The 26,006-nt window shown below is 32.7% G+C and overlaps 1 protein-coding gene and 1 long non-coding RNA gene across 3 annotated transcripts; both read right to left on the bottom strand.

Annotated features, from left to right (window-relative positions):
* Positions 1-3,427: 3,427 nt before the first annotated feature.
* LOC134199786 (uncharacterized) lies at positions 3,428-4,586 on the bottom strand. Its single transcript, XR_009974411.1, has 2 exons — positions 4,383-4,586; positions 3,428-4,184 (listed from the first exon to the last, which is right to left on the bottom strand). It is a non-coding gene; the product is annotated as an uncharacterized LOC134199786 (long non-coding RNA).
* A 1,366-nt stretch (positions 4,587-5,952) lies between these two features.
* On the bottom strand, positions 5,953-25,069 carry LOC101736677 (polypeptide N-acetylgalactosaminyltransferase 35A). 2 transcript variants are annotated; one of them, XM_038010621.2, is made up of 11 exons: positions 24,693-25,069; positions 22,611-22,889; positions 21,469-21,604; positions 20,694-21,117; positions 20,272-20,512; positions 19,913-20,058; positions 18,958-19,110; positions 18,063-18,280; positions 16,218-16,347; positions 12,648-12,782; positions 5,953-11,732 (listed from the first exon to the last, which is right to left on the bottom strand). In XM_038010621.2, the coding sequence occupies exons 1-11, from the start codon at positions 24,787-24,789 to the stop codon at positions 11,601-11,603; spliced, it is 2,091 nt and encodes a 696-aa protein (XP_037866549.1). In that variant the 5' UTR covers positions 24,790-25,069; the 3' UTR covers positions 5,953-11,600. The 2 variants fall into 2 exon arrangements, with proteins under 2 accessions (XP_037866549.1, XP_037866551.1); XM_038010623.2 differs by having other exon boundaries at positions 22,611-22,793.
* Between the last annotated feature and the right edge of the window lie 937 nt (positions 25,070-26,006).

Here is a 26,006-nt window from a genome sequence, read left to right as displayed (position 1 = left end):
GTAATAATCTCGATGGTACACTGTTTGCTTACTCACTTTACATTTGAAATAAATAAATTGCTTAAATCGTCCTTATGAAAAATCTCTAGAAATTGCATATATCACAGAAAAAAACACAGATTATCAAAAAAAAAACAAAAACACATAGTTTAACTAAGGATGCGAAGTTTTTTTTTTAGGAATTCATAACAATATTATTTTATCTGTGCATAACGAACGAATCTAAGTGAGCAAACAATGTTATACCTTCGACACTACCCTAGACATACTAAAGTCAATCACTACTCTTAAGAATTAGTATTTATGAACTATAACTAACCCATAGCTAAGTTAAAATATTTAAAATTAAAACTTAATAAAGTTTTAATTTATTTATTAATATTTAATAATAATTACATGTAAATTTAATTTCTGACATTAACTATATAATCATGGTATTGTCAAATGCGTAGTTTTACGAGTAAGTATTTGAACTATTGTATGTACTAGTGGATAATGCAAAGCATATTTGTTCGTTTAAGAAAAATATATCGCACGTAGATTAATCAAAGTATTTAATCGTAGTTTTAGATTGTCATCTTGGTTAGATACTTATTAGGGTAGCGAATCGGTCGTATAAGGCCGCTGTATGTTGATAATTAGTTAGTTATTCAAGAAAACAAAAACGGATCTGTTGCACCACGTTTTTGTTTACAAACATTGATCCTAATCTGCCATAGGACGTCCTAAATATCGAATTTTAAATACAATTTTTATGATTTCATATTCTTTTGACGTTAAGTTTTATTTTTATTTGTTATTCTAATTTAAAAAAAATGTTTTTTTAAAGGTCATTAAAAACTGACTAAATTCATTGAAATAATGCCGAACAATGATGAATACATAATTAAATTCGTAACACTAAAATTAAAATTGAAAATCTCAAATTTGTAGAAACCAATATTTTGCAGAAAAATGACCGGATTCGTATTTTTAGGTTTAAATTTACGCTTTATTTCCATTCGGTCATTTGTTACGCCATCCTGCCAAGAGGAGTATCTAACCAAGTTCATATACCATTTTCATTCACATAGATTAGACGCGTATTCTTATTGCTGCCTCTAATCCTAATATTACATATAACCATATAATATAGAAAGAAAACAGGTAAGCTAAGGAATTCTTAGGTAAGACGGTCCTGCATGAATATTTCATTTTATAGAGTTAATGGTACTTTAATTGGTTGGTTAATCATTCTATTTATAATATTATTATGTATTTTTCAAACTGTGGGTTCAGACAACGAATGCTTAATTTAACGTAATGATCATACGCCGTATGTATGTAGTCAGTTAACAGTGTAGGTCGCGTCCTCGAGTATAGAGAAACTCGGCGAAGACCGGCTTAGTCTTACTGATGTCAAACATAACGGCAAGTTGATGTACTAAATGTTCGGTGTTACTTTAAACATTAAAATATATTGTGTTAGTCGTAATCGATGTTCAATGGACTTGTGTATAACACTCATTTGTCGAGAAATCATTGTCGTTAACCATAAACGTAATTTGGATGTTTCATTACATTATGCATGCTTAATAAATTAATTAATTAATATATTATTGTGTGTTGCCGTCATATAAATGTACGTGTTTGTAATTATTATTATTATTATTATCTTCTATTGTACCTACTCTTTTGTCGTGTGTGACTTATATTTCTCGTGTCACTGGATTAATTATAATACGAAATAGTAATTTGAGCGCCATAACATCTTGAATTAAAATCGATTTCAACTTTCTAGTCTTAATTTAATAGTGTTGCCATATCATAAAATTAAAATATTTTGAAATTCTTATAAAGAAAATGTTTTTTCCGAACTTTTACAATATTGTATGTACTTTGTTACAAATTTTTAATTTTTTACTAACTTAATTCTGTGTAATCTACTGCAATTCGTAAACATTGGTATGTGCTTAAATCAAAAGGGGTCTTTTAAAAATAACAAATCACAATCAACATCTTAATTGTCGATGAAATTTAAAACACAGTAAGCTTCACAAACATTTTAGCTGCGTAAAACTTTTAAGCGTACATATCTGAATCGCAGAAATTATGAATTTTGATAATTAAAGAGAACAGACCCCTTTTAGGAAGCGTTGGGACCAATATCATAGGACGCGCAATCGTGTCCACACATTGGCTGCAAGGGTAAAACGTAGGTCATCCACAAAATTAAATAAAACGAAACATGGACGCAGTCAATGGGAGAATTGTTGAAACGACTATTTAAAATTGGAAGATCAGCCTCACATTAGGAAGGTTCATATTTGATTGACGATATTCGGAATGTCGTAATGTTGGTTAAATGTCCAGATTGTCGACAAATGGTGGTGAACCAAAGATGTCATAGCGTCTATGCTGTTAACATAATATAAAATTTATTTTTGCCCTCATTGCGAAACAAAAAATAAAGTTTTCCGTATGTAACGATGGTTGATTTTATAATAAATTTTTAAAGATATATTTCGGTCGAAGTAAAAATGACAGTAATAAAATGCCAAAATTAAAGCAGTTTCCAACATACATTATCTTCCGTAATGTGTTCTGGTCTCCATTGCGACTTAAACTTTTTATTTCTGATCTGTATAAAATCAATGTGGTATTTCATATCTTTATAATATAAACTCGTGTACTTTGTCTTGATGTAATCATGTAATTAATGTTTCCCCTTACATATCGGATAAATTGTTTTCTGAAAATCTCAGTAATTAAATGTTTGACGTGCTATCAATAATTGAATTGAGCATTTTAGAATCTACAAAGATTTTCTGTGAAGTCAAAATTATGAATAATGAGAGTATAAGCCTCCATTTCTGCCATCTCATAAACAACTATCTTACTGCAACAAGAACTAACGCTGTAGTTAGAATAAGTGAGCTGCATTTGCGTCCAAATTTACGACGTCCAAATTTGACATAGGAGCCATAATATTATACTAACAAAATTACCTTAAAAGATAGTCCTTAAAAGATAGCACGTCAAAACTAAATCTTCCAACACTGATATCACTCTATAAATGAAATAAATTCTGTAGGTACATATTATATTAATCAAAGACTTTTAAGGCAGAAAGCCTTCTTTTTATGTAATTTTGAATGTTAAATAAATGTTGATAAACATATCAAAGCATTGGTGTTTCATTTATATTCGCTTCGATCAATAATAGTACTAGATTAAGGATCAGGAACAAAAATAAGACGCTCCAGTGGCCACGTTTGCAGACACGAAAACATCTTCATTTCTTAGAAAAAAGTTTAATAATGTTAACGACTTCAGTTTATTATAAACCTTAATGCTGAAACATAAAGTTTAATTACCATTGCAAAATATATGTATTTAGGTCCTTTCGTCAGAAAAAGAATATTATGGAATAAATTTAAAATGTCACTTGAACATAAAAAGTCATCAGTACAAAAATATTTATTCTAAAATGATACTTAAAGCCTAATTTATAAGGTTAAAAATATTTGTTTAAAATTTCGTGCTTATTGTATTGTGGAACTAGATGTAGTTCTTGGTATTACATTTCAATGCTCAGAACACAGTAAGTATTGAAAGACATAGAGTTGCAGAATATACATATTTGTTTTAGGTTTGTTTTGTATGGTCGCAACTATTTTTGACCGATTCAAAAAAGTAGTAGATAATATTTTACATTGCCGCTATTACAACAAATAGGTGATAAAAAATAAAATTGAAAAAGTAAAAAAAAATATGAAAGGAAACACGAAACATGTTTTCCACGTATTCTTTATACAGAAGTAATTAAAACAATAATGTAGGTTTAATTACCTTTAAACAGATTCAGTTTGTTATAAAGCTGTCTTTTAGAAGTCATTTTTATATGAGTGGTTTCTTTTTTACAAATGTAATGTAATCTTATATCAATGAATTTTTCTATAATCAGTTTAATTTAGGCTTATTTTATGGCTGTGTTCGTTTCCCCCAGAAAACAAATCCTTTTCAGCATATACGCTTAAAATATTTACACATACATATAAAGTTTTTTTAATACTTTTTTGCATTGATTTGCCACCACCATTGAACAATTCTAGAATTTTTATAAGGGTTCTATATTTCTTCTCCTCTTTCTTTCGCGACAATATATATCCATTGTGCACAGCGACAAGGGGCTACTAGGAAATCTACAAACAAAAATAACATTATAAAATAACAAAACTACTCTATGCATTCCCTGTCCAAGAATAGGTGATGTTTGTTACAATAGTTGGTGCCTTGTTGCAAACATTGGTCAAACAATCACAATATTCGTAAATTGTGTTTTATTTACAATATAATTGTGTTTATTATTTTATGAAAAACACTTAATAATATAAATTTACCAAAAAAAGATATTCCTTCCAAAACCTTGGTGTTACGGTGGTTTTTTACTCAGTTTTTGAACGCGCATTGCAGCGTTTTGACGTCTTAGTGTTGGCTATGATTGGACCATACTAATTTGAAATAAGACCACAAATTTATTTGTGGTCTTATTTTTCGGGCCGTTTTTGAAGCGCTAATCGCGAATCTAGTAGTATTATTGATCGAAGTATATTCGAGTAAAATTTTCATCGAATCCACAATGAGTGTAAGAACTCCTTTCTGAAACAAACGCAACAGCTGCCGTGGTTGCTATCTTGATAGCATTTCATAATTATGATGAAAATATTTATTTTGAACCTGTTTTATTGGATAATGCAATATTATTAATATAAACTGGGGATATACAAAATATGGTATTTTGAAACGTGTAGTAGGCTATATTTATGTCTACCCATTTATGCTTGGATAAGTTGGATAAGTAATTAGATGAATAGCGTTTCCATTAATGGAAATTAGTATTGTCTATATTATAACGAACTATTAACATTTCAGTCTTGCCGCTCCCTTCAGTCCCTTTCACTCATTATTTTCATAACAGAGGCCATTTTAATTTAGTACCATAACAAAACATAACACATTTAGATTCACTTAAATTTTGTTCCATATGCTGAGATGACACATTAAGGCTATGATTCTAAAACCTGATCAAAAGGTTAGTTAATTTTCCAAGAGAAGAAAAAGCTTCAGTTAGTTATGTAATAAGACAGCAGATGACACTAGCAATTAGTTAAAATAAACGATAATAGATGGAATTGATATTTAGTTTCATTAAAAAAAAGCAGATGTCGCTAGCGTTTAGTTTCATTTTTTGAAGAATAGATGGCACTACTAGAACTATAAAAACAAAATAATTCTTCAACATACAATGAACGCTATGCGTTATTCATTCCATCAACCCGAATTGAAACTCTTTAAAAGTGTATTAAAAAAATGTCCCTGAAGCTTTCGATCCAGGTACGAGAAGATTTTATTCTTGAATTTGTAGTTACAGTCGTACTCATATAATTACAACAAATTTCTCATTGGCGCTAAACACGTACTCAACTGTTCAAAAGAGCAACAGCAACAGTCTGTTCCCAGTTCCGTTTTTAGTAAATATATTAAGCAAGACATCTTAAAATCATGTTAAGCGTTGACTATAACGTGAATTCCACTGCACAACCCATACTTATTTTCGATTACACGTTCCAAATCGAGATGGACAACTGCTTCACTACGGAGATTGACCCGTTGGTGACATTTACTGACAAAACAACTGAACCAATTGCAAAATAAAATGTAGATTAAGTACCGCTACAGATTTGACAACCTTTTGGCTCGCCAGAAACATTTCAATCCAGTTATACTAAATTAAGAATATTTTTCTATCATTACTATCCAACACAAAAATAACTTAATTGCGAAACGTACAGAAGTTGATTGAGATTAAAGAGCCCCTAAATCAGAGCGATTGCTCTTGAGATCACCATAAGCAATCATTATTTATACGTGATATAAAGAACATGGAGTTGATAAATAAAATTAAACGAATTATTGAAATTCAATACTTTTTATTAGATACTTATTTTCAGTCGTAAAAATATTGTATAAAATATTGTGTAATATCAAGTAAAACGTGATGCATATAATCGGAGACCATTATTAACATTACAACAGGCAAACGGACAGTAATATAAAATATATTGACAGACAAACGTTTTCTTCGTAATTTTAATTAAATACATTAAGCATACCATTTTAATTTAATACAACATTTCTTAACAATGGTTATTGAAAGACGGTTTTTATTATATTAAGATACACTAACCTTAGTCATTGTATTGTTTAATTTTGATGTCCGATTGCCTATTATTGTTTGTACAAACATATTATCAACATTAAAACAAACAATTCTCTGTGATGTAATCCGTGTGTTACGTAACATTTTATAAAACCTAAATTTATAGAAATGTTTAAATTCAACACGGTATTTCCTATGGTTGTAAACTTAAAATAAAAATCAATAAAAATAATGAAATTGATAAAATAATGAGAAGGAAATGTAAAGTCGGATAGGTTTTTGAGAAAACCGCTTTTAAAACGGTCCCACATCGGAAGCATTCGGCCTGTGCTGTGTTAGATAGAATCCAAGTTTGTGGATTTTACAAATTGTTTCATTATAAGTAACGCACTTTAATTCTCGCTGACTGATGTAATACTCAGATTTGAATATTACAGACGAGATCTCGCGATGAAAGATGAAGACGTTATACGTATTATTGTCTACAATCATAATTTATTGTCTTTTATTTACAATCTCTTCATGAATGCTTGCATTGATTATTTAAAAACTATATCCTTGAAATGATCGCATCTATGATAGACCAGACCGATATAAATTATCTAACGTTCAATATGAAAAATTTTAATCACATTTATCCGACTTTATGCTTCTTCTAACGTCGAGGATTTTTTGTTCAATATCAACTTACGCTATAATTAAGATCTGATTTCAATACTGAGTAAAAACATTAATACAAAAGAATAATAATCATAATACCACCACCCAAAAAAGAAATACATTAGTAAAAATATTCAGAATACGGATAGGACACGTTGTAAATTGAAAATGGTAAAAAACATAGACGTCTCATAGGTAAGACGTCCGGTATACTCGAAGTCGTGCGATTGTGTCGTGGTTCGATGCAAGCGCTGACACCGTATTTTTTAACTATACATATATAACTGTGTCCATGAACGACTACCGCTGAAAGAACGTGATCGTCTAATGAAAAAAGGTTTTTTACTGAAGGCCGCATTCAGAGTTCGGACGTGCGGTTACAGTATACAAAGACAACGTGCTAAGGCACCATTAAAAAAAAACACGTGTGGCACTCGGAGACTGCCGCGGTAAAGCTATTGCATAGCATTTTTTATCAACTTATGCAATTATAAATCGACAATAATAATTTAATATTAAAACAACAATAAGACCACGCTATATTTATAAATATTAACAAAAGCAAAACATTAACTGTCCCCTTCACACTCATAACCTAGACCGCGCGAGGGAGAGATGGGCAGACTTTTCATGATGTGCATGCGGCAGAGCGACGTCACGCCGCGCGCTTATTCACAAACACTACACAAGCGCAACGTGTGAATGTGTTGAACGCGAGTTACATAGTAGGCGTAGTGGGTGGGTGTCAGGTTATTTTCGTTACGGAATTTCTTGATTCAGTCGCCGCGCTCAGGGCTCGCGATAGAAGCTATGCAATAGCTTAAAAATACAATAAACAAATAAACTTTCAATACATCCAGACAATATCAAATATACTTAACGAAGATGTTGACGGCCACCACGACCCAAACTAACCTCGATAGAGTTTAGAATATTCTCGAAATTGCTTAACTACCAAAGTATTTACAGCAAATCTATAATTCTTCTTTAGTTCGCTTCAATACGATTCGCGTGTATAATCTACAACTTATACCATCGATATATTATGGTAATATATCGATGACTTATACACAATATATAAGAATTAAAACGAGATACAAATAAAGGACGGTTTAATTCTAGTTCCAAACCGACGTTTGAAATCGTTATACACTAACATAAACACAACACAAGTTACAATAGTTTTGTACGAATTATACTGAAGCAGCAATGTCACTCGATTCTTTTATTTTTATTTAGTAATGGTTTAAGAGTTTGCAATATGTAGTCGTCGACGTGATAATATTAGTACCCGGTGTTTTTGAGATGTTTTATTGAAGATGATCCGACGCATGATTCAACATGGTGACGTGACACGCACGGTATTATAATAACGCGACAGACATTGTTAAACATGTGAGTACTAACAATTTGAAAAAAAAAAAAGAATTATATTGAGGATTATACTAGACAAAATTAACGCAAGGTATTTTCAGATTCAACACAGACAACAACAGACATTAGTGTATCAAGTTAAAAAATAAATATTCTCATTTATGATGCTGATTGAAATAAAAAACTTTGTTATGATCAATTAATACTTTTCGAACAATAGGGTTGAAAGGGTACCTGCATTATTTAAAAATGAGGTCTTAATTCTGTAAAATTCCCGCCTAAAATATTTAAAGTGCATTCGGTGTGGCATAGTCGCGAAAGGCCGTGTGCGTATAACGGTGGACATATAATTAGAAAAACCTAATCAGATGTTTTTAATTCGTTTTAGAAATTACTTATTTCTCTGATTTCACTCAACTATTGAAAAAAGATGGGCAAAACAAGCGCTGTCTTTTAGTAGCAATAAAATATTTTTATGAATTTCGTGTTAAGAAAATGCACTATGGAATATGGAGAAATTGATGCTCTTCCAGAACGTTCGAAGATGTTTAACGCCATTCCTATAACTAGACCGGCGGTGAATTGTATCAAAATGGTTTGGATTTAGAATAAGTTAAACTTTATTCCTAATTTTATATCCACCACTTTTATATGCCGATTATTCAATTAAAATAAAATTATAATACTAGCGGCGTGAAAATTTCTAGAGATTTAAAAAAGTCGCACTGAAAGTTATAAGCACTTAGAAAGTTACTCGACTTGTCTTCAATTAAATTCGATATTAATATTACTAATGTACTGAGCGAACACACCTATTGTAAAATATGATTATATATTAGAACTCCCATCACCATGGCGAGACATACGAGGTTTTGACGTTTTTACTTGACGTTTCTGCGCGTTTCTCGAACAAGTATAATAAAATATACATCAAAATAAGTAAATAGGTATTACGTAAACAAAAATGTAAACAAATCTGTTATCTATACGTGGGTTTCTTCATATCAACGTCGACGATAATATTTACGTTGTATATCAGTGTAATTGCACTTAACAACCTATAATATCTTTAAGATAAAAAAAAAACAATTCCGAAAGAAAATACTTCTTCGTAAATTCTTACAATGTAACACAGATATACAAAATCAATTAGCTGGTAGTTGCAAAGATTGCACAAGACATGTATCGAACGTTAAATAATTAGTAGTATTTCTATGATACTAACTATTATCTATTATCTTATTAATTCGAATAGGAACGCACGACCCATCTAGCGGTGAAGTGGTTTGTGCTTCGTTAGATATTGGAAATTTAATAGCTGCCTAAAACATTGAGACAGAAAAACGAGACAGAAAAACGAATTATCTAATACAAAATTGATAACGATTAAATTATTGTCTTCTTATTGTCAGAGGTACACACGCTCGTGCTATCCGGTGTCCAACACTAAACGGCTACCCGATCCATCTCTATTTTAAATCAATCGAAACAGCTCATCTGAATCAAGAACATATCTTTTAACATGGACACACACAACTTAAAAACCTATTTATACATAAAGCACTAATTAAAAAGATTAGTTTGAAAAAAATACTTTATCTTATTGCCTACTGTTAGGAATCCATTCTACATTGGCAACGTACACTAAAAAACTTAAATATTAAACTATAAAAAAAAATGTCACATTTCAAACTAAATACTGCTAAAATATAAAATATTTTGGACGAATAAAAAAACGTAAAAAAAGAACTTAATCTCGATAAACTTCATGTGTCATTAGGGACAACTCTTAAAATACGTTTCACAACAGGTAAATCTTACCATACCTTGAACGGAATCATGTTGGTAACTAGCACAAATACTAAAACTTCATTAATCATAATAAATGAAATTTGATTATGAAATTATACAACATTAAACTTTGCGTTTCAATGTGTTAGAGCTATTTTCCAATGGCCGTGCGTATTTATTCCACTAACGTCTAGTATAATATACACTTATCCATTCTGTTAAATAATACGGTTACTTTTTTTTCCTACTTATGCTCACAGCCCTGAGACGCTATTTCAGCTTAGCCCTAACATTTTTACTCTTAAGGACGTAAATTAGGGGCTGGATGAGAACTTTATTTCATTTTAAATTTGTCCACTATGCATTCGTAAGACGTTCACCCGGTTGTATTGAAATTTGGAACAGTTACAGATGGTAGTTACTCCTTATTATTTTAAACCTATTCTATTCTTATAGCCTCGAGGGGTTATAATAGATTTACAGAGCGAGTAGGTGAGCCACGGGGCTCAAACCTTACGACGTTGCTAACACTAACCCTAGCAAGAGCAGTGTTTCGCAGAATCTACCACCGGATCGGAAACGCGACCCACTGAGAAGATCCGGCGAGAAACTCAGTGGGCTGTGTTTATAGGTTAATTTGCTCGTCGAGCTCTTTATCGCAATTGACGGGTTCGACGAGGACGGTGACCGGTGCTTGTGATACTTAAAAGCACCGTTAATGGAACGGGAGGATCGGTTGCATACGGTTGTTTTCAACGGTCCTTCTAAGGTTGCGGTCTAAGAAGCCAATCCAATTTAATCATATTACATTATTAAAAACTTTAATTATAATACAAATAAAACAATTATATGTTTTGCTCATGTCTTAAGCAAATTTTCATTTGAATTACGTCAACCCTGATATTTTCTTCTTTTCCCTACTCAACAAATTTTTACAATTTTATTCTAAGACCTCTTTCGTAGCAACAACAAAATCGATCTGTAAAGAAGCTGCGAAATAGCTCATAGTCGATGTCCTGGTTAGGTAAAGAGCCTATCTATTAATTATCTTGTAGTCACCAGTCAATTTGTTAAATTCAAACTGTTTTAATTAATGATTTAAGCATGAATCTTATTCGAAATATTATCGATGGAGTTGCTTACTTAATTACGGCTTCGCATGAACATATAGAGTGGGATAAAATACATACCAACCTAACTAGAAATTGTTTATACCGAAGCACAACCCGCTGGCACTATTAATGATAGAAAATGGCAAAAAGGCATAGTGTCACAAATTGTTATTTTCCGTCATTCACTAGAGGACAATAGTCGCCTAATGAGAGTAGTTACGTAGTGGAAAATGGCCTTATATTATTATTATGAATCTAATTATTACGTTCGAAAATAATTAATACTCTTGGCACCGTTTTGGCAATTTCGTCCATGACCCAATTCAAATGGATGGCAAGACATACTCTTGAACTAAATTAAATATAAACATTATTATATAGTAGTATCTATATACACGAAAAAATATTCGGGCAATGCATCATTCATTGTTTTAGCAGAATAGAAGGCGACTCAAAAGCACTTATGACCTGACTATGTCCCATTTGTTATTGGAATAGTCATCGCAGATAACCATTAAGACGGTTTCACCTCTGTACGATCTGTCCACGCCAAGACACATTCCGGCCGCCGTGTTATAAATAGGAGAACTCGCCTGAAAAAAACAAAGTTACTGGTGAAGTCAAAGATAATTTGCTTTTTTTTTTTACTCTGGCTGGTGGCTCTAGATTCTGCCCTGAAATTCCTAAATAGAGATGAGGCGAATTTAGTATTTTAATTACAAAAAAGGCATTGGTTACTTGAAAATCTAGATTATATGTTATTCATTCGACGAGTACACCGAAAAAACAAGGTAGCGCGTCGTAACATGAGCGTGCACGGGTAAATACCACTATATTAACACTAATCATATCAACGCTTACTGGTACCTATTTCTACCATAGCGGGCAAATGACGGTACACAACAAGTATTACTCAAAACAAAACAAAAGTATATTATCTGTACATTAATTGGTAAGTAAAAGTAATGAAGTCAAAAGTGCAAAACTTAAGTAACCACTTAACACCAGGTGGGCTGTAAGCTCTTTCACCCATCTAAGCATTAAAAAAAAGCAATATGATGATACGGTGGATATTCAATGCAAAAGTTCAAAATGGGTCATTTGACCCGCTATGGTATGTTTAGTGTTAAGAAGTCATTATTTCCGGCTTGAAGGGTGAAAGAGCCATTTAAGCAATACAATTAGGATTTTGACTTCATAACTCAAAGGTTTCGGTAGTGAAAACCTGCGAGCCGCAAGCGTACACTCACTCAAAATAAAAATAAAAACCTATTAGGTTGTCCTTCGCCGCTTAATGTGTAAATTAGTTATACAAAAATTTAAACCAATAATATATTTCAATTATATTTACGACTATCGAAGTCTAAAGAAAATACTGTATGCTAGTGTTCCATGTTAAGATTGCATTACCAGCAGCTAGGGTTCACAAGTCAGCTATTAATAATTTTTTACGGCATTTTTTTGTTGTTATGAAACTATTGTTTAAGTCATAAATGATTATCACTCACAGTGCCCTTGTGTTTCCATTCCTGTGTTCCACCCATTTCGTGGCACTTTCCTAATATCGGCGCCACGTTGTTCGATGCGTCCAGACATAATGTCCGGCCGAGCACCAGCTCGCTACGATCCGTTTCGAACCACATCTATAGAAAAAACGATACAAAAAAATATAATAACAAATCTATAGAACCACATTTATTCAGAAATATAGAAAACGCACTGTTTAATTTTTTTTATTGCTTATATCGGTGGACAAGCTCGTAGCCCACCTGGTGTTAAGGTTTTACTGGAGCCCATAGACATCCACGACGTAAATGCGCCACCCACCTTGAGATATAGGTTCTAAGGTCTCAAGTATAGTTACAACGGCGGCCGAACCGAAACGCATTACTGCTTCACGGCAGAAATAGGCAGGGTGGTGGTACCCACCCGCGCTGACTCACAAGAGGTCCTACTACCAGTAATTACGCAAATTATAATTTTGCAGGTTTCATTTTTATTACACGACTAGCGACCCGCCCTCGCTTCGCTTCGGAAACATTAAAACATACATGAAACCAAAAAAAAAAAATAAAAAAAAAATAAAAAAAGTAGCCTATATTCATCAGGGACAATGTCGGCTTCTAATGGAAAAATAATTTTTCAAATCGGTCCATTAGTTTCGGAGCCTATAACGAAACAAACAAACAAACAAATCTTTCCTCTTTATAATATTAGTATAGATGTTATTCCTTCGCCGTGGAAGTCAATCGTGAACATTTGTTGAGTACGTATTTCATTAGAACAATAATTGGTACCCGCCTTAGATTCGAACACCGGTGCATCGCTCAATACGAATGCACCTGACGTCTTATCCGTTAGGCCACGACGACTTCATATACGACGACTGTATATACGATTAAAAAAATATATTTCTATATTAATACGTGAAGCAAAAACTTGGTACCCCTTTTTACGAAAATTGCGCGGACTGAGGGGTATGAAATTTCCCACAATTATAGATAATATCGAGAAGGAGTGCAGAAGTAATATTTTTTTAAAATTAAGCATAACATATACATTAAATCAATAAAAAAACCATTACACACACTACCATGTATTTGACACACACACGTATGCATACCTACTATTTGTTTACTGTCAAACTTTTCTTATTGCTTATACTCTGTGGTCAAATTTAGAATAGATTAATCAATATTTAATTTTGTCTAAAGTGTACATAGTCTTGGCGAAATCTGTGATTGTAGAAGTATAATGGTCTTTGAAAATATAATCATAATAGTGTACACACCTATAATTTCAATTAATTATAGTGGCATTTCGTCTACCGGGGTGCCACTAGTTAATTTAAATTGTTAAAATAATTTAATGTTCGGGTCAGCTTCGTAGCGCGACTGGAGCTTTTTAAACGTGCTGCCATCTATTGTTACGTATGTGTATTACGGTGTTAGAATTTATTCAAATTTTTCGGTATACTATGCTAACTAATTTACTGATGGTAGGACCTCTTGTGAGTCCGCACGGGTAGGTACCAACACTCTGCCTATTTCTGCCGTGAAGCTGTGATGCGTTTCGGTTTAAAGGGTAGAGCAGCCGTTGTAACTATACTGAGACCTTAGAACTCATATCTCAAGGTGGGTGGCGGCATTTATGTTGTAGATGTCTATGAGCTCCAATAACTACTTAACACCAAGTGGGCTGTGAGCTCGTCCACCCATCTATGCAATAAATAAATTACTGAACTTACATAAGATTTGATCATTTGATAGATAGATAGATTACAATTTGATTTAAAAGTGTCATGTGAGAGTCCATTAACCCGTTTGAACATAACTGTTTTTGTTAATCTTACTACCGATCAAATTTGTGTGCCGATGGCTTTAAATGAGATCGACTGTTAAAGAATAAATTCTATTTAAAAAAATCCTATTTAAAATAAGCACGGAATAGATAAGTAAGGTTGGAATGGTAATGTAGGCGGGGCAAGCGTGCCACAGTTATGATCGAACAAACATAACTCGACCGATTCTTTCATTCACCGCGTTTAGTGCGCTTCGGAATACTTGGGCGAACAGATCTCCGCTTTATAGTGCCGTGTTGTGCAATTATAACTTGTAAAACAAAAAATCAGACCTCAAGTATAGAGCGAGGAGGTATATCTTTCGATCGGTAAGTCGAAATTACCATTTAATTACAATATTATTTGTCTAAAACATAAAAATATACTGAGCATTATGAAATTTCAAACATTAACAATATTATTGCAGCAAGTTATAAATAGCATACATTGCACGATGTGTACTCGCCCAATGAACGCAATGACCAAGTCAGCTTCCAATGTACTACATGCATTGCGTTCTCTACACTTCAATCTTTGAAATTTCGGCCTTTGCCCTGATTGGCCGTGGTGCACGGCGCTAGTTTGTCGATAGTGAGGTGACCATGTGGTGAAATAAAATCATCGACAGAATTCTCGACTATATTTACATTTGACATGGATAATTTTTGCATTATTTTATATTTAATTAATGATACCTAGTATATTCTTAGTGAGACGTATTTTGAGTAAAATAAATATGTATTATTATTATTGAATTATTATCATTGAATTAAAGTGAAGGTATAATATAAAGGGACATGTAGACCTCTCATTTACGGGTATTTACTATATTGTCTAAGACGTATTAAAATCTAAGTAAAATGCCATTTGACTTATGCAGATAATAAAAATTTTTAGGTTTCCTAAAGAACTTAACGCCAGGGAACAATGGATTGACGTGACAGGTAGAGGAAACTGGAGACAAAGACGAGTACTATTTGCTCTAAACATTTTACTGAAAATGATTTTACCATAAAAAAAATCAGAATACACTTAGTTCTGAAAAATTCATTCGCAATTAATAGCAAGCGCCAACTGCTTAACAAATACGTTTTATTCTAGCGACAGTGACTATTTGTAATTAATAAAAGTAAAATAGTTTTTTTTTTTCAATATTTATTTCATGTTTCATTTTCTCCATTCATTCATCAGATAATTTATCGATAAAGAATATCGATTTTATCAAGCACTAGCGTGTATGAACATTTTTATTGCCTTTTTGCGTGTGTGAGTGTGTATGCCTACGGGTGTTTTGTGCTAGTTTGCGAACGAATATCTGTCCTGAGATTTATGTGTGGGTATTTTTGTTGTGTGCGAAATACTTGTAATCACAATGTGTGTATGTGTAGAAATTAAAATAGTGGGGATGAAGCGGCGACACTGGTTCTAATACAAAATTAGAGCAAAGGCCTTTCCAACCTTATTTATCTATTCCGTGAAAATAAGTATTAACTCAACCAGCAATCACTTTTGAATTCAGAGTACAGTTAGTCGGAGTCGTTAGGCATTCGATAAAATAGGCGAAAATCAGCTCATTGAATTATATTTTTCATAATCTATTCAAATAAAAGAGTATAAACATATTAATCCTTTATGTGTTCTTGAACAGTACATCAGAATGTCGATATATGTAATTGTAACATTCGTTGTTTGCGCTAATAATAGAAGTTTTCTAAAATTAAGATAAACTATGACATACCTGATTCAGAGTTCTTATGCAGTTAGCGAGCACTAGGCCACTGCCTTTCGTTTTGATGTCCTTAGCGCTTTGCATGCAAAGAGACGTGTTCTTCAATCGTATCTGGTATGAATCTGTGTAATTACGTTTCCTGAAATAAATATTAAATTCATTATAAGCGATCGTGGCACTCACCGATTAAACTAACTAATTATCATTATATGTCAATTAAATCTTGCCAAAATTGCAAATGGATGCTTTCACGCAACCATCTTGAAAGATTGTCGATGACATACTAATGAGTTAAGGCGCTTTCGGACTACGCTATAATATAATAGCATATAGTATATAGCTCATAGCACAACAATATCGTGCACCATACATCGTTATGGACACGTTCACACTGTATTGTACTATATATTATTGGCTAAGTATAGGCTGTTATACTATATGGCACTATAGGATAGCGTAGTCTGAAAGTAGCTTTACACTCCCCTCAGTACACTTTCTATATACACATATACCTGTTTTTTTTTTAGATAATTAAAAAACTATTAAAACTCGAAACTATTATATAGTGGAACGAAGTTCCTATGGGACGTTGCGGAGGGGTACCCTAACCGGGAAAAAACGTCCGTAACGTAAGATTTTTACTAGTAATGCACACAGTGTGCGACTTAACTTTGTAATAACGTACAAAAAATAACATATTTTTTTATCATTCATTGACCATGATCTCAGAGCGTTTGTTTGCGCATTATACTAACCCGAATGCAAACAACCGTGGATTGTGGCGAAACCTCCAGTTTTATTTTCTTTATACCTCGAATTTAACTTAAATATTTTTTTTTATTGCTTAGATGGGTGGACGAGCTCACAGCCCACCTGGTGTTAAGTGGTTACTGGAGCCCATAGACATCTACAACGTAAATGCGCCACCCACCTTGAGATATAAGTTCTAAGGTCTCAGTATAGTTACAACGGCTACCCCACCCTTCGAACCGAAACGCATTACTGCTTCACGGCGGAAATAGGCGGGGTGGTGGTACCTACCCGTGCGGACTCCCAAGAGGTCCTACCACCAGTGATTATGCAAACTATAATTTTGCGGGTTTAATTTTTATTACACGATGTTATTCCTTCACCGTGGAAGTCAATCGTGAACATTTGTTGAGTACGTATTTCATTAGAAAAATTGGTACCCGCCTGCGGGATTCGAACACCGGTACATCGCTACACACGAATGCACCGGACGTCTTATCCTTTATTATAATATTAAATATTAATATTTTTATAATAAGGAACTTAATTCCTATCCGGTGTCCCACGACACCATACATCTTTTTTTTTTGAAAACGTACGTACCTACATAGGCACACCGATGAAACAAGCCCGTACGTAAGTATTAAGTGTGATCTAAAAATACTGAGGTTGAGTGGTGCAATTCAAAAACGGCCTTAGAAAAGAGGTTTATGAAATAGCAGCTTTAGTTTTTTTTTTATGACTGAAAGATTACTGGAGGCCCGAAGGCCTTTCCAGTTTCACCAGGACAGGTGGGCGAACAAGGCTCAGCCAGGAGGGGTGGGATTTGCTAACAGCTGCCCGAGCGCCTCCGAAGGAAACCTAACAACTCAAGAGTAACTGCTTCGCTAATGAATCTACTACCGGATCGGAATCGCGACCCGCTGAGAAGATCCGGCGAGAAACTCAGCGAGCTGATGCATGGATTAGGTTGCACGTCGAGTACGGTTACCGGGGTTCCTCAGCCTGCTCCTAATGTTAGACCTAAAGGTATCTAGTGCAAGAGTTATTGGATCTGATGGATCCGTAAGGACGTGGCTTTAGTTTGTCTAATTGATTAGGTACCTCGAATGCCACGGCTGAAACTTATTCTTCTCGGCGTCGTTCAGAGCCGCCATCCTCTTCTTGGCCTGGGTGTTTTCGCCCGTCTCCAGTTCCGGGTAAACATTGTCCAAGTACCACTTAAACGTTTTGCACTGCAAACGTTCGCGCAACGCTTTCCGTTCTGATATATCGCCGATTTCCACGTGAGCCGCCGACGGATTCACCTCTATCACCTTTTTCTGAACACACATTTAATTTCGTTCAAATATAGATAATCTTGTAAAAAATAATCTTGTAAAAAACAGCTATTAACGTTTACAGAGAAGCTAATTGAATTAAAAATTCAATTTCAATTCAAGCAAGAATTCCCTATTACGAACGAATTATAGCAGTGCTAGTGAATCTCAGTGAAAATGTTAATATGCTTTTGTTTTATTATACTGTATCTATCGTATTTATCGGAATGTTGAAATTAATTGTCAATCAAAATCATTAGAACGTAAATCTGCACACTTATTGATGACCGATGGAAATACAATCTATACTTATATGGTTTTTACGGATGTTCCGTTATAACTATGGATAGGCTAATATTTATATGAGTGTTGGACTCCCTACACCAGTTGCGGGGGCGTTAATGATGAGAATCTTTGTGGGGGTGAGAAATAATAATAATATTAATTTTAAATGCCCAGCGAAGCGGACGAGTACAGCTAGTAATTCTGTAAAATGCAACTAAAATTCTGATCATCTAATGGGCCTTTATCAAATGAAACTAATCTTCTAATGAACCTTAAACTCTTTCAGAAATTTAAAGCAACAAAATAAATGGATATTCCATTTTTAAATATAATCCAATTCGCAAAAAAAATACGAAGCAAGTTTCTATAATATTAATAATAATAATAATATTCACCACATAATCATCCATCCACACTCGAGCCATCCTCATAGAGTTCTGAAGCATGTAGTCCTGCTTCTCGCCTACGCCGTACGGTCGCCTCTTACGAAACACGTGCCCGACTCGACTGCAAGGGATCAGCTCTAACGAACCACCACACATCCATATCTAAAACATAATTTTCTTCTTGCATTAATATAACTTTTGGTCCAACTTTTGATCTAATTTCAGGTCATTTGCCAATATTTGAATATATGGCCGACCTTGTATATTATTATGTCTTTGAAATGTTAATAATACTTGGAGCAGTGAATCGGATTAGAGAGGCGAATGAACTTAATATTTTTTTTGTTATATAATATTTAATAGTATTTAATATTTGGAAGAGGATGAGCTTCAAAGACATTATCTAAATGACAAGAAGCTCGATTTACAGTACCCGACTAGAAATATTGCGTGTCGACCATTAGAAAGAGACGACCCGCTAATTTCGCCTTGTATAGCGTTATCTCTGTCGCACGCTGCCTATGTGAAGTTTGTTAATCGTTGTTCAAGTCCGATAGTGTGTGGTCGGAGTATTAGTGTTTCGTGCAACAGAGATAAACACTATAATAATCCGAATTTAACCGATTGTCTTGCTCCAAAGATCGATGTGCAATATTTATCGTCGGGTACTGTACTCGTATCGAGCGATGCAACTTGGTCGGTGTTCAAATCCCGCAGGCAAGTGCCTATTTTTTTTAATAAAGTACAAACTTCCCTCATGTTCGTGAAGTGGAATCTGATCGTAACTATATGTACCTTCTTTCAAGAGCAATGTCAACGTTTTTATTTTACTAGTATAGTAAACTTTATTTTAGTACTCCTATTATTTGTTAGGCAATCCAGTTGTTCCGTAGATTATCTTAGATAATCTAGCAATCGACACAAATCTTACCGATTGTAATAACAACTAATTTAAACAACTCACTCTAAAAGATATTTCTAAATTTTCACCACCCCATACATTCATGCCAGGATCGTATTTTCCAATCGCATTAAAATACTCTCGGTATATAGCGAAGAGGCCACCAGCCATTGTCGGAGATTTCAAGGGTTTCATGAAATCTTCATCGTCTGAAAGTTATTGTTTTAATATAAATCTACTGAAACAATTACCTACTTCACATTTATTAAATCCAAAACTACATTTAAAATTATTTTACTGTCATTTACTTGATGAAACAGATCAGACACAATGTTTTCTTTACCCCCCCCCCCCCTGTTTTACATGTATGATCATAAAATGAATTTATTTGTAAAGGCATGATTTAAAAAAAACCAACTGACTTATGAGCGTTCCTTTTGGCAGATTGTCCCATTTAAAATGTAGTCCCCAATTAAATCCACCCCTCACAAGTGGACTGGGCGAGTACTCAAAGGTGTCAGCGTTTATCACGTCAATGACAGGCGTCACGGCACGAGCCGAGTATCGCACTTTCACTCCGTCCACACCTTGGGACAAACGCTTCAGAAGCGGCGGCAACCAGCCCACATTCACTTCGATATGTGAATCTAAAAATACTAAGACCTGAAAAATGATTTTATTTTATATCGATCACTTAATTATTTTTTTTCTTTAATATACCTATATTTTATCTGTAGCCTGTTCATATGAACATTCACAGTATTATTACAGTGCAAAAGCCATGTAATAATTCTTCGTAATCGTCATAAAAGTCGTGAAAGCCTAGAAAAGACTAAATACATACATCTCCCACACTGTTGTCGGCACCATAGAGTCTTGCCCGTATAAGTCCTTCTCTCTTACTCGTTTTTAAAAGTCTTATATTAAAAACATTATTCTTGACCTCACTATTTTCAGTGCTTTTCTTATCATAATTGTCATCGTTTATGTAATCTACAACATTTTCCATATCAATATTATTAGTTTCGATCATCTCTTCCTCTTTCTTTATAACATTATTCAATTTATCTACCGCCTCCTGTACATCATGATGCAAATTATATAAGTCGCTGTAATCATCAACAAGTATAATTTCTTTTATGTGCTTCTGATCCGTTCTATCCATTATAGAATGTACTGATCGCATCAATGTTTCGTAATGTTCATTGTAGAAACAGATTATAATTGACGCCCGGGGTAATTCATCAAAGTATTGTTGCGATTGACACCTGAAAATCGTGGTTTTTTGTTGTAATTTTCAAACCAATATAAAATACTTCTACACGTGGAGTAAATTATTTTATTTGTTACATATAAATTTTACTATCAGTGCTACTTTAAATATTTTTTTATCCTGTCACATCTATAATATATTTTTCCTGCTTATTTTCTAAAAGCTAAAATTACTTGGTGCAGGAAAGCTAAAATTACTATCAAATTTTGGGTATTTATTTGGCCAAAATTTATTTATTTGGAAATATAAGAAATATCTACTGTATAACTCCTAAGCTTTGATGAAGCTCATATACATACAGGCATCAACATTCACAAATATTTAGTAGTACAGTAGTAGTACTTACAGTTTATTCCTGGTATCTGGTAAGTCCCTATGGTCTCCGATTCTTTGAGATATAAGTGTATTGAAAGCATGAAGATTATAACCTTTGTCTCGGATTCTTAAATCTTCTGAATTTCTTATCAAGCCAAATTGTTCTTCTGAAAGTTTTTGAAAAAGTGTATTTTCACTAATCGATATACATTGCTACATAAAACCTAAAAACCTAATTATTAGGTTATTTCAACAAGATCTCTGGGTACATAGCCATGATTCTTATAATTCAGATTTTGAAAATTACAAACAATTAATAATTTTGTTATTAGATACAACATCAAGACACTTTATTGTGAACAAAATTATTATTTTTAAATAAATAAAATATTTTGGTGTGAAGCTCACTAAATTATTTATAAAGAAGATATCCAAAAGAAATTTAATAAATGTTTGAAAATATTCGAATGTCTCATTTGTATTATGGTTAGTGAGATTACTACAGGCTCTTGGCTTGATTCTCGGCTGAAGCTAGTGTCTTTGTTGAAGACATTTAAATTTGCCTAACATATTTTTAGGATATAGCGGTTCTGGACCCTAAGACCTGTTTCTTGGGACCCTTAAGAGTGGATTTATTGTAGTTTGTTGAGTATCAGTTTCATAATAGAACTAAAATAATATATTACTGACTTAAGTATGTTAATTGTGTTCATAAACATCTGTTATCATTTGTATTGAAAGTGCAAGACTGTAAAATAATGCAATAAATATTATTATCTTTATTTTATAATAATATACATTAAAATAGGCCTTATCAGGGTAGTGGTCATTAATATGTTAATTTTAATATAGTGTAAAAGTGGGTCAACTGCATAGATGTCAGTGACTAAGTGAATAAAGTGCAACTAAGTATGTATTCCAATTCAATCAATACAAGCTATGATAACAGGCTGCTCTAAGTTTATAGACTTATGAAAACACTTTATGGTAAACAACATTATAAGACAATCTAGGAACTCTAGTTTGAAATTCACATATGATTTTGCTCTCCTTATTTATTTTGTAGATCAGATGGGATATGAGAAATATCCCTTCATCCTTTTAATAACAAAAATAGTTTATTGCACTGCAATACTTATAAAACCAAAATATCAATATTAATCATGTAGTTACCTAAATCATTTTCAGTCTTTTTTGACATTTTAATAGCTTGCTGTTTAGCAAATTTTTCTTTTAGCATCACTTTTCTTCGGTACTCTGATTGTCTCTTATAATCTTGATATTTCCACATTGTCTTTGACAATGTTTCCTCCACATCTCTTGGTTGGTCACTGAGTAAATCCTTCCCTTCCAATGCTGCAATAGATTTATCATTGTTCTTTATACGATCTTTGATATCCCAGTTAAGTGGTCGATAGTGGACTTTTGTTGCTTTGTTTACTATCTGATTACCTAAAAATTTTGTATCATTTAAGGATAATTTTTCTTTTGTTAGAACCTAAGAAAAGTGTTAATTGATGCTAATATAATTTTTCCAAGGATGATTTGGGGCATATCTGATTGCACAGCAGGCGAATCAAATACAAAGTAAATACATACATATGTAAAGTGCGACTAGCAGGTTTTGTTGGAAAAGATCTTAAAAATAATTTTTAGTTAATTTCCCAATATCAGAAGTTCTTCTTCTTGTGGTTTTTTATTTGTAATTTCTAAAATATGTAGCTATTGATTATTTTATACAATAAGTCATAAATTGAGCAAAAAAAACCCAAAAAATGAGGCCTTGCCGAATCCCAAGAATAAATTCAGAACTGTAATTGTAAATGAAATGTGATTTTGAGTACAAATTACATGACTAATTTTAGAGAAATTTATGGAATCACTATTAGGGTAAGTAGTCGTGGAATCACTATTATAGTAATTTTGAAGTCGTCGTGGCTCAAAGGATAGGGCGTCCGGTGCATTCATATCTAGCGATGCACCGGTGTTCACATCCCGCGGGCGGGTACCAATTTTTCTAATGGAATACGTACTTAACAAATGTTCATGAATGACTTCCACGGTGAAGGAATAACATAGTGTAATAAAAATCAAACCCGCAAAATTAAAATTAAAATTACTGGTGGTAGGAGCTTTTGTGAGTCCACACGGGTAGGTACTACCGCTCTGCCTATTTCTGCCGTGAAGCAGTAATGCATTTCGGTTTGAAGGGTGGGGCAGCCATCGTAACTATACTGAGACCTTAGAACTGATATCTCAAGGTGGGTGGTGCATTTACGTTGTAGATATCTATAGGCTCAAGTAACCACTTAACACCAGGTGGGCTGTGAGCTCATCCACCCATCTAAGCAATAAAAAATAAATAAAAAGTAAACAGATTTTCAGACTTTAGAAGTTGAGATTGGCGCCTATTACTCCAAATAAATAAATAATCTAACATGCTCATTAATGTCTTCCATAGTCAAGGAATAACATCATATTATAAAACCAACCCTGCTTTACTTATTCAATTGCTTTACTACTATTACTAGGGTAAGGCAGGTTTGAACTGTACTTATGACTGTCACAATAAATCATTTAATGGATAGAGCAGTCTTTATCTTTGTAAAAACCAAAGTACTGAATTATGTCATAGATGTAGCTATATCGCAACTGCTTATGAATGCATGTAGTTTTTATTTCCTTGTTAATTTACTGGTTTAGTGATAAAAGAAACCAAATATTGTGTGGTCTGTGCACAGTTCTCAGGCAGTTAATATGTTGTTTGAAATATTTTGGCATTCATTCAATTTAGATTTAGACACATAGTACATAAGGAATTCCTAGCTTGGGGTTAAGTGCAAAACGCTTGGTATCGTAAATGAGCTTTAGACCACATTTAGTTTGGTGCTATTGAAAATGAAATGTTAAAAACTTTTTAAAGTAAAATGATATAAAATTAAGTATTTCTAATTTCTGTTTTTCTACTTTCTAGATTAATGAAATAGCATAGATATTAATTTAAAATTAAGTTAGCAATTTAGATGTTTCTCTAATAATTTTACCACTATTTTTAGAAACAAAATTATACAATAAAACTTGTTATTTGCATATTAATTAAACATGTGAGATAAGTATTTGCTAAACTCTAGATGATTATATAAGTATTTCAAATGTATTTCTGGTCAAATATTTTTAATATTACTTTGTTAGTTTATACTATATTAATGGTTATTTGCTTTCAGAACACATATTTGCACTTGAGTAAATACTAACCGCTCATATTAAGTAACCAATATAAGTAAAGCGAAATACTCCACGTTGCCGACGCGAAAATTATTCCCCAAAAAAACGAATTATTTATTTTACCCATGTTTTATTTTTTAGTTATTTTTAAAGTACCAATTAGTAAACCTAGCCGAAGTTCATCGTCTGACACTCTTGTTTTATTTTTGTTTACAAAACAAAATAGGTTCGGTCTCTATTTATATAACGAGTTTTGTCACGAGTTTAAAATTAAATATTTTTATTTTTATTTATTTTCTAACGATATATTAAATACAATACAAAATTAATTATTCATAAAGTTGCAACTCAACGTCTTAAATTCCAACTAGAACTAAGAAGTAAGAATTGTGAGCCAATGTCATTCTAAAATGAAGTCTATGAATGCCATCTGTGGTCTGACCACAGATTAGTATAATAGTAACTACGTAAGTCTGACGGCTCAGTGAATTTAAGGTGAATGAAGTTAGCCCCTCAAAAAAATTTTTTTTTCCTATTTTATACTTATTTTCTATTAATTCGTTTGTTCATCATTTGTTCATGATTGTTCACTGTTAATAATTGTTTGTTCTGCATTTATTTATTTAAAAAAATTATTTAAAAATATACCTACAAGTTAGCCCCTCTAATGCAAATTTTAATATTTTTTCATCCTTAATGACTCGTAAATATTCATTTTCGATTGTTCTTATATAAAACACGTTTGTTCTCTTTCTAAATTACTCGTTTTTTGTTTAATTTACTATTTTTATTAGTTGAATAAATGTATGCAAAATATGTGTACTGCGCATGCGTCAACTATAATGCCTAAACTTTCTACGCGGTTTTAATCGTGAAAAAAAAAACAAATATAAATCCTGAAGGAGCAATTAATTGGTATACAGTTTAATTAAAAAAATTAAAAAATAAATAAATGAAATAATGTGCATTGACGTTAAGTTAGACCAAATACATTTTTTCCATCCTCTTACCTATCGTATTAAAATGTTATTTTACTAATGTTAGGAATATAATTTCGACTGTGTAAAAAAGTTATTATAATATATACCTATATTATCTCTTGAAAGATAAATAATGAACATATTTACTTATTTGTTTATATTACCTATGTGAACTCCCTATCTTTTTTATACCTTCATAACGATAAGTAGGAGGATGGAAAAAATGTATTTGGTCTAACTTAACGCCAATGCACATTATTTAATTATTATTTTTTTAATTTTTTTTAATTAAACTGTATACCAATTAATTGCTCCTTCAGGATTTATATTTGTTTTTTTTTCACGATTAAAACCGCGTAGAAAG

The sequence above is a fragment of the Bombyx mori genome, chromosome 1 (assembly GCF_030269925.1).
Source record: "Bombyx mori chromosome 1, ASM3026992v2".
Lineage (NCBI taxonomy): Eukaryota > Metazoa > Arthropoda > Insecta > Lepidoptera > Bombycidae > Bombyx > Bombyx mori.
Note: the sequence above shows the minus strand (reverse complement) of the source record. Positions and strands in the feature narration are given on the sequence as shown.

Excerpts from the sequence above, each read along its gene's own strand:
- LOC101736677 (XM_038010621.2), bottom strand. The coding sequence starts at position 24,789 with ATGGGTAAAATAAATAATTCGTTTTTTTGGGGAATAATTTTCGCGTCG. Across the intron at positions 20,059-20,271 it reads GCCAAAAGGAACGCTCATAA|ACGATGAAGATTTCATGAAA; the intron begins GTCAGTTGGTTT and ends AATAACTTTCAG. Across the intron at positions 12,783-16,217 it reads GCATAAGAACTCTGAATCAG|ATGTGGTTCGAAACGGATCG; the intron begins GTATGTCATAGT and ends TTTTTTCTATAG.